This window comes from Tauraco erythrolophus, chromosome 4, assembly GCF_009769465.1.
Source record: "Tauraco erythrolophus isolate bTauEry1 chromosome 4, bTauEry1.pri, whole genome shotgun sequence".
NCBI lineage: Eukaryota > Metazoa > Chordata > Aves > Musophagiformes > Musophagidae > Tauraco > Tauraco erythrolophus.
Genome location: NC_141468.1, coordinates 39,477,316 through 39,490,630, shown reverse-complemented (window position 1 = coordinate 39,490,630; position 13,315 = coordinate 39,477,316). Strand labels below are relative to the sequence as shown.

General features: G+C 44.7%; 2 protein-coding genes and 1 non-coding gene across 3 annotated transcripts in view; 2 read left to right on the top strand and 1 right to left on the bottom strand.

Annotated features, from left to right (window-relative positions):
- Window positions 1-7,412, bottom strand: part of XPOT (exportin for tRNA) — a 30,170-nt gene extending 22,758 nt beyond the window's left edge. The window contains exons 1-4 of the mRNA XM_086610830.1: window positions 7,330-7,412; window positions 3,485-3,618; window positions 1,513-1,595; window positions 326-382 (exon numbers count right to left, since the gene is read on the bottom strand). Of these exons, the coding sequence (XP_086466956.1) occupies window positions 326-382; window positions 1,513-1,595; window positions 3,485-3,544 (200 nt within the window). The 5' untranslated portion in view covers window positions 3,545-3,618; window positions 7,330-7,412. The remainder of the gene's footprint in view (window positions 1-325; window positions 383-1,512; window positions 1,596-3,484; window positions 3,619-7,329) is intronic.
- A 1,857-nt stretch (window positions 7,413-9,269) lies between these two features.
- RPL18A (ribosomal protein L18a) lies at window positions 9,270-12,866 on the top strand. The gene is made up of 5 exons (XM_086610007.1): window positions 9,270-9,329; window positions 9,795-9,974; window positions 10,568-10,697; window positions 12,190-12,299; window positions 12,724-12,866. The coding sequence occupies exons 1-5, from the start codon at window positions 9,312-9,314 to the stop codon at window positions 12,814-12,816; spliced, it is 531 nt and encodes a 176-aa protein (XP_086466133.1). The 5' UTR covers window positions 9,270-9,311; the 3' UTR covers window positions 12,817-12,866.
- LOC147528838 (small nucleolar RNA SNORA68) lies at window positions 11,294-11,425 on the top strand. Its single transcript, XR_015222142.1, has one exon. It is a non-coding gene; the product is annotated as a small nucleolar RNA SNORA68 (small nucleolar RNA).
- Window positions 12,867-13,315: the final 449 nt, after the last annotated feature.

The window sequence follows — 13,315 nt, the reverse complement described above, 5'->3', positions numbered from 1 at the left end:
CATACAAAACAAAAAAACAACCAAGTAATGCTGTTTTACATCACATGTGTAAGTCTCGGCAAAACTTGACATTATACCCAGCCCACCTCAAATATTTAGACTAGCTAAGTAGAACACACTGCTTAAAACCCAACAGCTGTTCAAAACCCAACTACTCCTCTCCCAAGAAAAAGGGAAGAAATACAAGTCAGCCCTCTGTACCAGATTAAAGCCACCTCAACCACCACACCAAGATGGCAGATACCATTTTAAGTTTCTTTGCAAGCAGAATAAAAAGGGAAAATTAAATGGATGTATATGGCTGGTGTAAAGAAAGATTACTCACTTGAACTTAATTTGATGTTCCAGAACTTGAAAGCAGAAGAACTTGATGTGATCATCGCTAGAAATGAAAAGAAAATTCTGTTACTCGTAGCAATACGGTACACTTCTCTGGAAAGAAAAAAATTCCTGAAATATCACAACCAGGTCATCCCTTTGGCAAGTGAAGAATTACTGCACAGCAGAGAAAAATGCTACTCTTACTTCAAAGCAAAAATGACAAATACTTGAGCAGTTCCTTTGGTAAAATTGAGCAACTGTTAAAATAATACTTATGTTTGATATTATAATATGTTTTTCTGTAGCCACTGATTTGTTATGCTTTGATTTCAGTATTGAAAATATGAAACTACAAAATCTATTGTATTCTGCCTTTATAAAAAATCTGTCAGGCTTCAGTAATGCATTTGGGGTCCATTAGTACATAAAGTGCAAGATCTACATTGTGTCTTAAAGAGCAAAGCTACAGACAAACTGAGGTATAAATTAGGAAGACACATCGCATGCTATATAATCTATATGAGTTTTTTTATCTTATTATCTAAAAATTCTAACAATCATAATGTATTTCGGTAATTATAAAAGGCTATTTTCAAATCTTGCATGGTTTTGTTAATTACTGCATAGAGCAACAGAGAAGTTCTGATAAATCATTTACAAAAAAGCATTCACTGTAGATCACTGTTGTTACTCAGGAGATACACACTCCTCAGTTTCCTTCCAATATGAATTATTCTATGATACAGCAACAACCTAGTATGTGAGATCTAAATACACAACTTTGTGCAAAAATAGTGATGACTACACTCTTTCCAAACCAAAAATGGGATGGCCTACTCCACAGACAAGGGAAGGAACTACTTCTGAGATTACTGCCTATAAAGCCTATAGTATCACAATGGGAAATTTTCAGCGCTGCTCCCCAAAAGACACCATTAGAACTCATTCTTTTTCCTTGGGTTTCACAAAGCAGCAGTCTTTAAGCTACTAAATTAATATGGAGTTTTATTCATACATTGCTCTTCCTTGAAAGGCATTATACAGAAGCCACAGATGAACCATGATACTAAAACTAGTATGAAGACCATATTAACTTCCAGCAATTTATGGTTTACCTATTGTGCTGTAGAGCTAAAAACAGACCCACACGTATTACCAATGAAAATAAGCAATGATTCTTATCTACATTACCTGTATATACTCTGAGCTAAGGCTTCTGCGCAGACTTGCCAAGCATCCTGAGATATCTTCAGCTGCTCAAAGTAGGCTAGTGCCTGCAAACATCCAAGAGCATTTCATTTAAAAAAAAAAAAACAAACCAAAACCAGAACAAACCACACAGTAAGACATCTCATTCACCTTTAAACAGCTCTCCTTCAAAAAACCAAACAGTATTTGGATACATCCAAGTATTTATACTGCTCTCTAATTACCATAACACAAGAGTGTTTCTTCAAATGCTAATATCATAGGTCCCCATTTCCACTTTACATTCAATACAAACATTTTTGTTACTTGAATATAGAAGTCATAAAATCAGATTTGTTGAGGTTAAAAGGGAAATCTGGAGACAGAGTCAAACAGAGGAAGTTGCTCAGGGCCCTTCCATTTAGGTGGAAACTCACATCCAAGTTAAAATTCCTTCCACAAATTCTGAAGAGAAATTTAGATTTTTCAATGTAAACAGCTCACTATTTTTGTTGCACCACTCTGGCTGTATTCTACATCTTAAGCTCAAGAAATATTCAAACACTGATCACCTGACAACTCTCAGTTTATGAATCTATTATAGAGACTGGAAAACACTACCAAATTTTAGATAATCAAGTTGCTTGTCAGAACTTCTAAACAGCTTTTGACAACAGTGAACTTGATCTAATTACTTTAAGGTTTAGTGTGGCCTGTTACACAAAACAGTAAAGTAACTTTTGAAACAGAGATTAGATTAACGACATTATTTCAGTTCTATGAATGCATGTATTTCAAGGGGGTTTTGGCTGGGTTTTTTTTTTTTGTTTTGTTTTCTGCACTAGTTCATAATTGTTTCCATTCAAAGTAATTATTCAATGAGTTCAAATAAGTTTGCCAAGGAAGGGTGGACCAGATGATCCTTAAGGTGCCTTCCAACCTGGTAATCTATGATTCCATGAAGCTCTTCAAACAAGAATTCACTTCATGTAGATAGCACTGGTAGTTTTCTTATACAGAACAGTTTTACTAGAACTTTTTTGATACTTCCTTTACATGTTATATCTTACATGATTACTGAAAAGGTAAGTCACCTTTTACTAAAAAATATTTCAAAATTAGGCAGACAGCATAGTTAAAAAGTCAATAAATCTATAAGTCCATAAATACTCAAATTTTACAGGGATATTCTACTAACAGATTAGCTATATCCATCCTTGCAAGGACAAATACCCAGAACCAACATATTTAACAGGCTGCTTAGCAATGCTAGACTGCATCAAACTACACTTTCTTATACATTCCAGAATTTGTTTTATGAACAGAAAACCAAGGTATTAACATACGCATTTCTGAAAGATGTTATTGGACGTCATCTTGTAGGCAGTTGAATCAACTTTATAATCAATAAGCAGAAAGATTTACTCTTTAAACAGTTATATAAAATGTAATGCCTCTTCATACGAGCATCTCTCTTACAAAGTAACTGTTACCCATGTACCCTGATTACTTTCTTAACCTACTCTATACTAATACAAGTTTCGCTACAGTTAAAAATACACATTTCATTAAAAGACACTAAAGGTAGGTCATTCAAATTAAAAAAAAACCAACACACTAAGAATTAACAGGGTAATTGCAAGCAACTCATTGTTTTCAGTGGCTGCTTTTCATTCTATGGGAAGCTACATAAGGAGCTGAGCAAGTACAAAGAATTGAAAGGACTGAAAAGTCAGAGCCCAGAAAAATAAACTCTATGCATGTTAAGTGTAATTTCCTAGAATTGGTGACACACGACCTTCAGCTTACATACATGCTTGCAACACGAATTTGTTTTGTGCTTGCCACCATGAACCCTGTGTATTGCTTAACCAAAAAAACCCACTAACCCTCAACTCCCCTCCAGAAAAGACAAGACTTTTACACTGAAACAGCATCCCCAATTATTAGAGAGATAAGCAAGTTAATTACGTACTCTTTGTCTGAAGTCCGCATCAGCATTTGGGTTTAGCCCTAAAAGGGCTTGTTCATCCATCTCTATTGCTATACTCTTTGTTTCCTACTTCCAACTGGTTTGCCCACTTCTTCTAGAGGGGAAACTACAACCATCTGCAAATAGAGAAAGAGAAATTTTACTTGCTCAGTAGAACAACAAAAATTAAAAGCAGGACAGCAACAACCACTGAAGTTCACCCAGAAACCCCAAACACACAGTGTGTACGCCACCAAAACATGAAGGCGCATACTTCTGATAAAGGTATCAGAATTTTAAGTCCTTTAATCAACTTCTAATAGTGCCAAACTTATTACTGAATAAACAAAAATTTGAAGTGCTCATATATTTCAGTTCTCTTGAAAAGAGCTAATATCCTCTTAATTAACAGATAAATGGCATGATGTGTACTATTCAACTGAAAGGCTTGAACTCAAATTTCAAGTATGCAGAGGTTTCAGCAAGATATGACATCAACATAAATCTGCCACTTAAATGACAGACCACTGTACTTTTTTTTTCCCCCCACCACAAACTTCACAACTGGAAAAAAGTATCTCTACTCATCTCTAATATTGTTAAGATGCTTCAAAACTCAGTTATGAAGTATTTCCTCTGGGGCAGCAAAGCCATTAGGAGGTCTTTCTTCTAAAGCAATCATGCATAACAGAAGTGTCTTAGAAATTAACCACAAAATACACCATACTGAGTTGTTAACAAGGTTTTCTGTTCCTACTAATGGGTGCTGATTTACTAGCAATGATTTTTATTTAGAAAATTCAGTATGAAATTAACAAGAAAGATAGACAAACGTTCTAAAGATGATGCGCCTCTACAGGCGGTTCTGCAATGCTCTGGTAAAACACGGTGGATTTTTTTTTTTTTTTTTAAATAATCTTTGTCAAATACTAGGATGTTGTTAAACAGCAAGAGGGGACAAAAATCCATTCCTCCTTCAAAGCCCGCCCCACTCCCCCATGGTAGCATAGTTAATTAGGCCTGAAATAAGGCCTTGTTACATAAGTATGTAGGAGGTAGAAGAAAGGAAGACAGACAAGAGGAAGAGACGAAATACAAAGGAGCTGTGGTTTGAAGCTGCCTACATGCCTATAGGTAGGACTTCCGATTTCTTAGTATTACGTCTCGTGCACACTCTACTGTTCACCCTCCCACACTGGAAGAAAGGTGGCACAATGATAACTGACAGCAAGCATGCCTGAAAAAGGAGAGCCCAAAATTTAACATGGTGACAGACAGACATCTCTATAAAACTCATTACAGAATACACTATAACAAAACGCACCACGAAAGGCACTTTAGTAGGAAAAATTGAGTTCATACCAAAAAAAAAAATTGCAGGCTGTGGCACTCCAGAAATGAGAAAATCTGGAACAAAGTGGTGACTCGTGGCAAAACAAGCTTCATGCACTGCCTTACCACACAGAGCAATCCCGCTCAGGCTCAAAACCTCTAGGGATTAAAGGTGCTCTGCTGAGTCGTCTCCCTCTGTGTCCCCAGTCTGTTTTCCCCATAATCAACATCCAAACCAGTCAGATTAAAATAAAGTTAAAATGCTGCAAGGAAATATTTTTTCCAGCATTTTTTGTTTAGGGTCTGGTCCAGAGTTATACAAGTAAAACTATTTAATATAAAAAGCATATTTTGGGCATATTTTCCTGCTGATAGCACTACATTATCTGGCCAAAAGGTAGCAATCTTCTACACCTGGCTGACAAGTTTTACTGTTAAAAATGACGTGGTTCAAACATATGGGGTTTTTTTTCATTTGTTTAGCTAACAGGAATGCCAACCACTTCTATTAATTTTGTATATGCTACATGAGCATATTTAAAATTTCATTTTCTACCATATACCCATATCTAAGAGTTTCAGCTTGTTTAGCCAACTCTAGAAGACAATTAATGAGACAGACTGTTTAAATGAGCCTTTTGAGGAAGCTAACAAAACAGCTTCTCGTGTTATATAGTTTTAGTTAAGCAGGTAGCTTTTTCACCACAAATCTATTTTACCAGCCAGTTACACTTCAAAAGCAAAATCGAACTACAATTTTAATAGCACTTACAGTTTACAAAATCCATTACAAGATATACTTAGCTGTACCATCAAGTATGTCATTAAAGCAAGTTTCACTTAGAAGTAATCAATAACATTCATAATTAATATGCAGCTGTGTAGAAAGTATTGCCTTATTTACGTAGAGATGTTTTTTTTTGTTAAGCAGTACACTATGTTGGGTGGCAAGCTGATCTTACTGTAATTAGGAGGGCGCAGTTCCTTAAGAGTGAAGTCATACAGGTATACGTATCTCTCATGGGGACAGTTTATTCTCTTTCACATATTAAATATTTATAAAGGTGTTTGATAGTAGAGACTGCTTTAACATAGGAAAGCAGGAAAAAAAAAATCTAGTCACACTTCAAAGAGGGAAAGATTGCCCAATTTAACAATATTAACACAGTCAAAGGTGTGTAACTTGGGTCCAGATTCAGCCTAATAATTAAAGCATTCAGAACATTTTAACTACAGATGCTAACCAAGGGAACAATTAGCAATTAAAGAATACTTCATTTACAGTACTCATTTTAGGTATTTATAAGACTGCCATAGCACACAAGGAGACAGTGACATGCTTCACTTTAATTCCCTCTAGTTTTCTCTGTAATAAAGCAAAGACAGTAAAAGATCGTCTTTCACCTTCTTTTTGCATCTCAGTTCTGCTTGCTGCAAATCTTAAGCATACTTACAGACTCTTACAGGCTCTGGAGCCTTTACACTGACCTAACACGTGGTTAATATGAACAGCTGTGTAATTAGAGTTACCTCGAGGATTTTTCAACTGGACTAGAAAGTTTTTTCTTTCTAGAAGTGACATATTAGGTCTTCGTTCTAGGCATATTCCTACTCTCCAGGAATTCTCTGTGAGGAGTAAGGCCTTCTTGGCCCCCTCCCCCAGACTTGGCCAAAGAACCCAGCCTCCTCTCACCGGAGAGCCAACGCCACCGCTCAGCAGCTCAGCTGAGGAGGCTGATCAGGCATTCACACCCCACCGCGTCCAGATCTGCGGCGAAGACACCGGGGCGGCAACTTAACCCCTTCGGCGCCTTCCCGGGGCCGCTGCGGAGTGACAAAGCACTCCCCTGCGGCGTGCGGCCGCTGCTGGGCCCGGCGGCGCCTCTCCCACGGCGGGGAACCACCGCACTGAAGCGCGCAGAGAGCAGCGGAATATGGAGGTGCGGGGGAGGCCCCTGCCCTCACGTTGCAGTCTTGGAGCTCACGGTTACTTTCTTCCCCCACCGGAGCCATAACGGAGGACGGCTACCACGGCAGCTCCCAGAGCACGCCAATATAACCGCACCACAAGTTACTGGGTACGTTAGAAGAGAAAAATCCCGGTGTTTTTCGCGGCCGCACGCACGCGCCCCAGCCCCCACTGGCTCACGGAGGAGCAGCCCAGCGGGCACCGGCCGCCTGCAGCACCCCCCGCTCCCCCAGCGGCGGGACCGGGCGGCCGAGGCCAGCACCCACGTCGGGCAGGGAAGCTACGGCGTTTTCCCTCCTTCCCCGGAGCCTCTCAGCTGCAGAGGAGGCGGCGCTGCGCTGACCGGAACCGGCTGGGTGACTCGAGCGGGCCCGCTGCCGCCAGCGCGGCGACGACGCCCGCGGGCGCCCACACCGCCCCTTCCCCGCCGCTAAGGCGCCGCGGCCCCCGCCAACGGCCGGGGAGGCCCAGCCACCCCCCGCCCGCCCGCCGGGCTGAGTCACCCCGTGTCGCGTCGCGTCCCATCCCCGTTCCCCCCCACCGTTACCTTCCCGGTCACTCTTCCATCACGGCAGCACTACCAGCTCCGCCCCCCCCCCCCCAGCTCCACGGCCGCCACCAGCATGGGGAGCGGAGCAGGCCGGGCCGCGCCACCTCAGCTGGCAGCAGCAGGAGACGGAGGTCGCCTCGGGGAAGGCGCCGCGGCGCTCGCGCGTGCGGAACAGCCTCCGCGCCTCTGGGAAGAAAAGCTGCCTCCGCCCCTCGGCCCGCCCGCCGCCGGACTACGGCTCCCAGCGTGCCGCGCGGCGCCCTCCCCGCCAGCCCGGCCGGGGCGCTCACCTCCGCAATCCGGCACGGCGGCCAGCCGCGGGGCACGCCGGGACGCGCCGCCTCCCCGGCACCCCGGGAGCCGTAGCCCCGCCCCCCGCGGCGCGCAGGCGCGGCCTCCGCCGACCCGACCCACCCCCACCCCCCCCCCCTCGTCGGGCATCGCGTCCCCGCCCCGCCGGTACCGCGGCGAGTCTCCCGCCACTACTATTCCTCAGTACTACAGACATCCCGCGGCCCCGTAAAACCAACTGTGCCCATTTTATAAACCGCGACGGGCCCGTTCCGCCCCAAACCCCTCCTGGATCCGGAAATGGTGCTTCGTCAGCACCAGCCGGCGGCGGGGCGGGCTGGAGCCGACCGTGCTGCTGCACGCCCGGTGCCTCTAGCGCCAGCTCCGCAGTCGAGACCGGAGCGACCTGCTCGGTGACTCGCACAAGGAAGGGCCCGAGCTCACACGCTGCAAAAGCGTCGGCATGGGCTCGCCTGCGAGCGGAGCAATCCAGCCCATGTCTGCAAATGTGACATCGGTCTCTTCCACAAACTGTTCTGCAATTAAGCAACTTATATGCTTTTTTTTTTTTTTTCGTGATTACACACGTCACGTAATACCAAGAGAGGTCTTGGGTTTAGGTTTCCTCCTTATTCCAGCACTGCACCCTGACTCTCCTCACAGAAGATTATTCTGCCATTCCCAACCATCACACCCCCATACTCACTATGCACTCCTTCCTCATACCCACACCTCACATTCAGTGCTCGCTCAGCCTGCTGCTTATTCTACACAATTTAAATCTAAACCGTGTTCTTTCAACTACCACAAGTTAACATTCCAGATGTTTACTTACTAGATTTGCTTACATCAGACACAAAGAAAAAAAAATACTAAACGCAATAACGGCAGCAACAACATGCAGCTATTTACAAAATCGTTACAGCGGTGTTGTTGTTACAGTGTCTTCCAAGGCAAAAACCATGAAAGTCTCACGGCCATGGCAGCCAGCTTTCAAAAGCACGAGGTGCACAACGCTTGAGAGGCCTTAACTCGCCATTACTGCAGAACCGTTTCCAGTTCACGGTGCGCAGGAGCGCAAGTGCTCAGGGCTGGCCGCGAGAAACAGGATCCCGTCAAACGGAATGTGGGGGGATCCACAGGGGCAGCCTCACGGTAACTAGTAACCCTGGGCTCCCACGGGACCACGGGCGAGAAAGGTTCCCCCGGCAGCCCTCCGTGCCCCGCTACCTCTCCGAGAGAGCGCGGTGCTGGCTGCCTTCGCCCGGGGCCTCCTTGCCACGTCCTCCGCGGAAGCGCAGGCAGAGCCGCCGGCGGGAGACGGAGTCACGCACAGCCGGGCCTCTTCCTATCGGGACGGGGACACGGACCATGCGGGTCCGCGGCCACGGTGAGGAGGAGAGGGACCAGGGGCGCTGCTGGCCGCGGCGCGCAGAGGAGAAGGAGCTCCCGCCGCCAGCCCGACCGGCCGCCGGATCGCCCCGCCGCCAGCCCGGCCCACACCGAGCCACGCGGCCCAGGCCGGCCGCCGCGGGCGCAGACTGACGGCTGCCTCCTCCAATCGCGCTCTCCTCCCAGACAATGGGCGGAGAGGACGGGCGGGGGTGGGGCTTCCGGCGGGTGGGTGACGGGAGGCGGCGGCGCACGCGGCCCTTTCCTTTCCTGCGGGCCGCGGAGGTGGCAGCACCATGAAGGCGTCAGGCACCGTGAGTGAAGGCCGGGGCGCGGGGGGCACGACCGGGGCCGCGGCCGCGGCCCGGGGCGGCTGTTGGGAGGGCGGCAGCGCGGGCTTGCGGCGCTCGAGAGCAGTCTCTGTGCGCCCAAGCGGCCCTGCCCGGCTCTTGAGAGAAGCGAGCGGCCAACATGGCGGCGGCGCCGCTCCCGCAAGACGCGTGAGGAGGCCGCGCCGCCTCTGGGCGGGGGGTCGTGATCGAGGGGCGGCACTCTTGGCGCCGCGGGGCGATCCGCCTGGGCTGGTGGTCTCTGTCTTCTTCTTCCAACGAGTTGAGCTGCTCTCGCTGCAGCGTTAATGCACTGAGTCGCGGTGCTTTCCCCGGGGTCGGCTTGTGGCGGGGCGGGGTCAGGCTGACGCGGGGCTGACTCCGCGGCTGCTGGGCCGGAGGCGCGGAGGGGCTCACCCTGCGGGCGGCCTGTCTTTTATTTCCCTCCAGCTGCGGGAGTACAAGGTGGTCGGGCGATGCCTGCCCACGCCGAAATGCACGACCCCTCCTCTCTACCGTATGCGTATCTTCGCTCCGAACCATGTTGTCGCCAAGTCCCGCTTCTGGTACTTCGTTTCTCAGCTGAAGAAGATGAAGAAGTCTTCTGGAGAGATCGTGTACTGTGGCCAGGTGCGGGATTAAAAAGCTAAAGAAGTGGGAGATTTGTAAGGAATTCCAGCTGGTGGAAGGAATTTATATGAAGTGCTGTTACTGAGACTGAGGTTGAAATTCATTTATCCTTCAGTTGCTGTGAAGCTGAGTGACAAGTCGTTTTTTCAAAGTGGTAGCATATGTCAAGTAAGCTAAAGATAGACTTACTTCCCAGTATTTCAGAGTTATGAACTATGCCACTAGTCAGTGCTGCTGTCTGGTTCTTATACTTGCTGCCTTGTGACATCTAAGAGTCATCTGGACGTTCATAATCATTGGAAAGTACATGTTTGTATGCTTACACTCGTCTACCTTGATGGTTAAAGGACAGTCTTCAGCACTGATATCTTGTGTGTGTTTTTCTTTCCATGCTAAATTACTAAAACTCTTCACTCTAAATCGCCAAGACTTGAACATAACTATATTGGTGTGGGGAAAGAGAACAGATAGTTGGTTTTGGCAGTAAAACTTACCACAGTGGTTTTGTTAGAACTCTTAAAATATTTATGCCTAAACTTGTAAAATAATGATGTACTGTCCCTAACTACTTTTGTGCTCTTATGTAATTCCAGGTGTATGAGAAGTCGCCTCTGCGGGTAAAAAATTTTGGTATTTGGTTGCGCTACGATTCTCGTAGCGGAACTCACAACATGTACAGGGAGTACAGGGATTTGACCACGGCTGGTGCTGTCACTCAGTGCTGTAAGTACATGTAACTGTTTGAGGTATAAAATGGTAGGACCGGAATATAAGCACAAGATTAAATCCTAAACTGGGTATAAAGTGTGCTGACTTGATTTGTGATAACTGAAGCACTGGAAAAATGAAGTGGGAAGTTCCTGAGAAGTCCATGGATGTTTATGTACGATGCATGTAGTATCTTACTTATTTCCGCTCTTTATATGGTTTCTCTAGCTGAAAATAGTCCCACTTCATCTTGGTGAGACTTTCTGCAATTCTGGTAATGACTTTTGATATACAAACTGAGAGTTTCTTGACCTTTCAGGTGCTGTATGTATTTCTAGCACTATATTTATTGTTTTAAAGTAATCGAGTATGTCTTCCCAAGTCGTATGGAGAGAATATTTCAAATACTATGTGGAATGTACTAACATCTGTCCTTTAAAGATCATATTTAAAAAAAAATCTGTGTTGCTTGAAGATCTCCTTGCCTCAGTTCAGGGAAAATTAAAGGTGGTCCTGATTTCAGTCTGTTATGTGATGTACCTTGAGGGATAGACCATTTCTACAGCTGAAGCTGTTGATATTTGAATCCAGAAGTGTTAGGTACACTACAGACTGCACATAAAAACCCAAAGAATATTGTTCTTAATAATGATATTCTTGTCATGTGTGCAAATAGTAAATGTATCTTGTCGCCTTTCAAAAGCTGAAGTGCTGTTGAAAGTGAAATTTAAGGTTCTACATTAACTCGACAATAATTGCTGTTAAGTAACATCCTGAAGGACTGCTTAAGAGACCCGAGAACTTAATTTACCGTGATAGAATGACACTGATACCTTTATGTTCAAGAATACTTTTTAATAGGTATGTTAGATCTTCATGGCAAGCCTTCTAAGCACAATAATATTTCAACAGGCATATCTTGTGGAACTAGCTGAGGACATCATGATATGAAGGCAGTGATTCTCACTGCCACAGGGAGGAATTTTCAGCTAGCCCATGTACAGATGGCTTCTTTCTGTTCTGAAATCCTCATCATATGAGTTAAATATCAATTCACGTTTCTATCACTTGTCAATTTTAAGAGAAGATAACCTCAGATTCTACCTTTACTTGCACCTTGCTTTTGGAAGGGAAATTTTTTTCAAGTTCGCATGCCTTTCCAGTAATCATATTTCAGTGTTGGTTCTGAATGACAGTCGTCTTGTGCAAAAACTGAAATAGTCCCACGTAGATGTATTTCTGTATGTGTGTACCTTCTCGAAATCAGGCAAGAAGAATAAGATGGCACTTTCTTGGAGGAGTTCGGTTGTAAGAGCTCCAGGAAGATTTTGCTACTGCATGTGATATTTCTGCTGTCACTTTAGGTACTAAAACCAGGGTGATTAAGTAGAGTTGATCAGAAATTTTAAAAGTGTAGATGGTACTGTAAACATTTCCTGAAAAGATGGTAGTAAGATTTTTGAACCGAAGTCTTAAGATTTGTTTTTAATGAGTTGTCTTGTTGCAGACCGTGATATGGGAGCCCGTCATCGTGCCCGTGCTCACTCTATTCAGATCATGAAGGTTGAGGAAATCGCTGCTAGCAAGTGCCGTAGACCAGCAGTCAAGCAGTTCCATGTAAGTGAAGTAACATGGCAGTGGCTGGTGGGTCCCGGTCTATCACGGGACTGGAAGTGGGGGAGCTCTCTTGTCTGATACAGGTTTGCTTTGCAGGCAAAAATAGGTGGGAGACCAAAACTGCATGCGTAGGTTTACAATTATGTTATATTATGATCAAGACTTTTAATGCTAGAACTCTTGAAAGTCAGTCAAACTAAACCAAATACATACTACGTTGCAGAGAACTTTTCTCTAACAGACATTTCTTTCAAAAAGAGTTGCAAAGCTAAGGTGTCTGTTAGTTTCTGTGAAGTATCTCATCTGTGGATGCGTTACTCCTCTGTACATGAGTTAGCAGTTGAAATGCAGCTTAGCTATTTATTGCAAACTATTTTCTGTTGTTGGTCTAATAGCTCAACTAACAGAAACATTTTTCTTGCAGGATTCTAAAATCAAGTTCCCTCTGCCACACAGAGTTCTGCGTCGCCAGCACAAACCACGTTTCACCACCAAGAGACCAAATACTTTCTTTTAAATACAAAAACGTGCTGTCAACTCTGTGTTGTAATAAAGGTCCTATTTGAACCTTTTGACTCCTGGTTGTCTTTTGGAAACAGTGGCCTGGATACCTAGGAGTCCCCCTTCCTACTCTTTTATTTTCTGTAAACTATTGGCAGCCCACTGTTTACAGCTATGATTGCTTTGAAACAGATGAATGTTTCAGGTACTGACTTAAATTACCAAAATATCCCATCAATGAACCAAAATTTTAAAAACAAGCTTTCCAGGTCAAAGTAAGTCTATTGCCAAGCAGTTAAAAAATCCTACCTTCATTCTATCCCTTTGGCATGCTAAGTAAACATAGTTCAATTCGGGAAGAAGGCAGCTTTTTGTGCATGCAGAACTCAGCTTGTCAGCTGTAAGAATAAAGACCTCGTAACTTCAGTTTAGCGACTTAAGTTTTTAAGCACGTAAAGCCAAAACTTTGGTTGTAACCTGAACCTTTTCAAGGACGCTATGCACCATTCTGAATT

Excerpts from the sequence above, each read along its gene's own strand:
- RPL18A (XM_086610007.1), top strand. Across the intron at positions 10,698-12,189 it reads TGGTGCTGTCACTCAGTGCT|ACCGTGATATGGGAGCCCGT; the intron begins GTAAGTACATGT and ends GTCTTGTTGCAG. Across the intron at positions 12,300-12,723 it reads CAGCAGTCAAGCAGTTCCAT|GATTCTAAAATCAAGTTCCC; the intron begins GTAAGTGAAGTA and ends TTTTTCTTGCAG.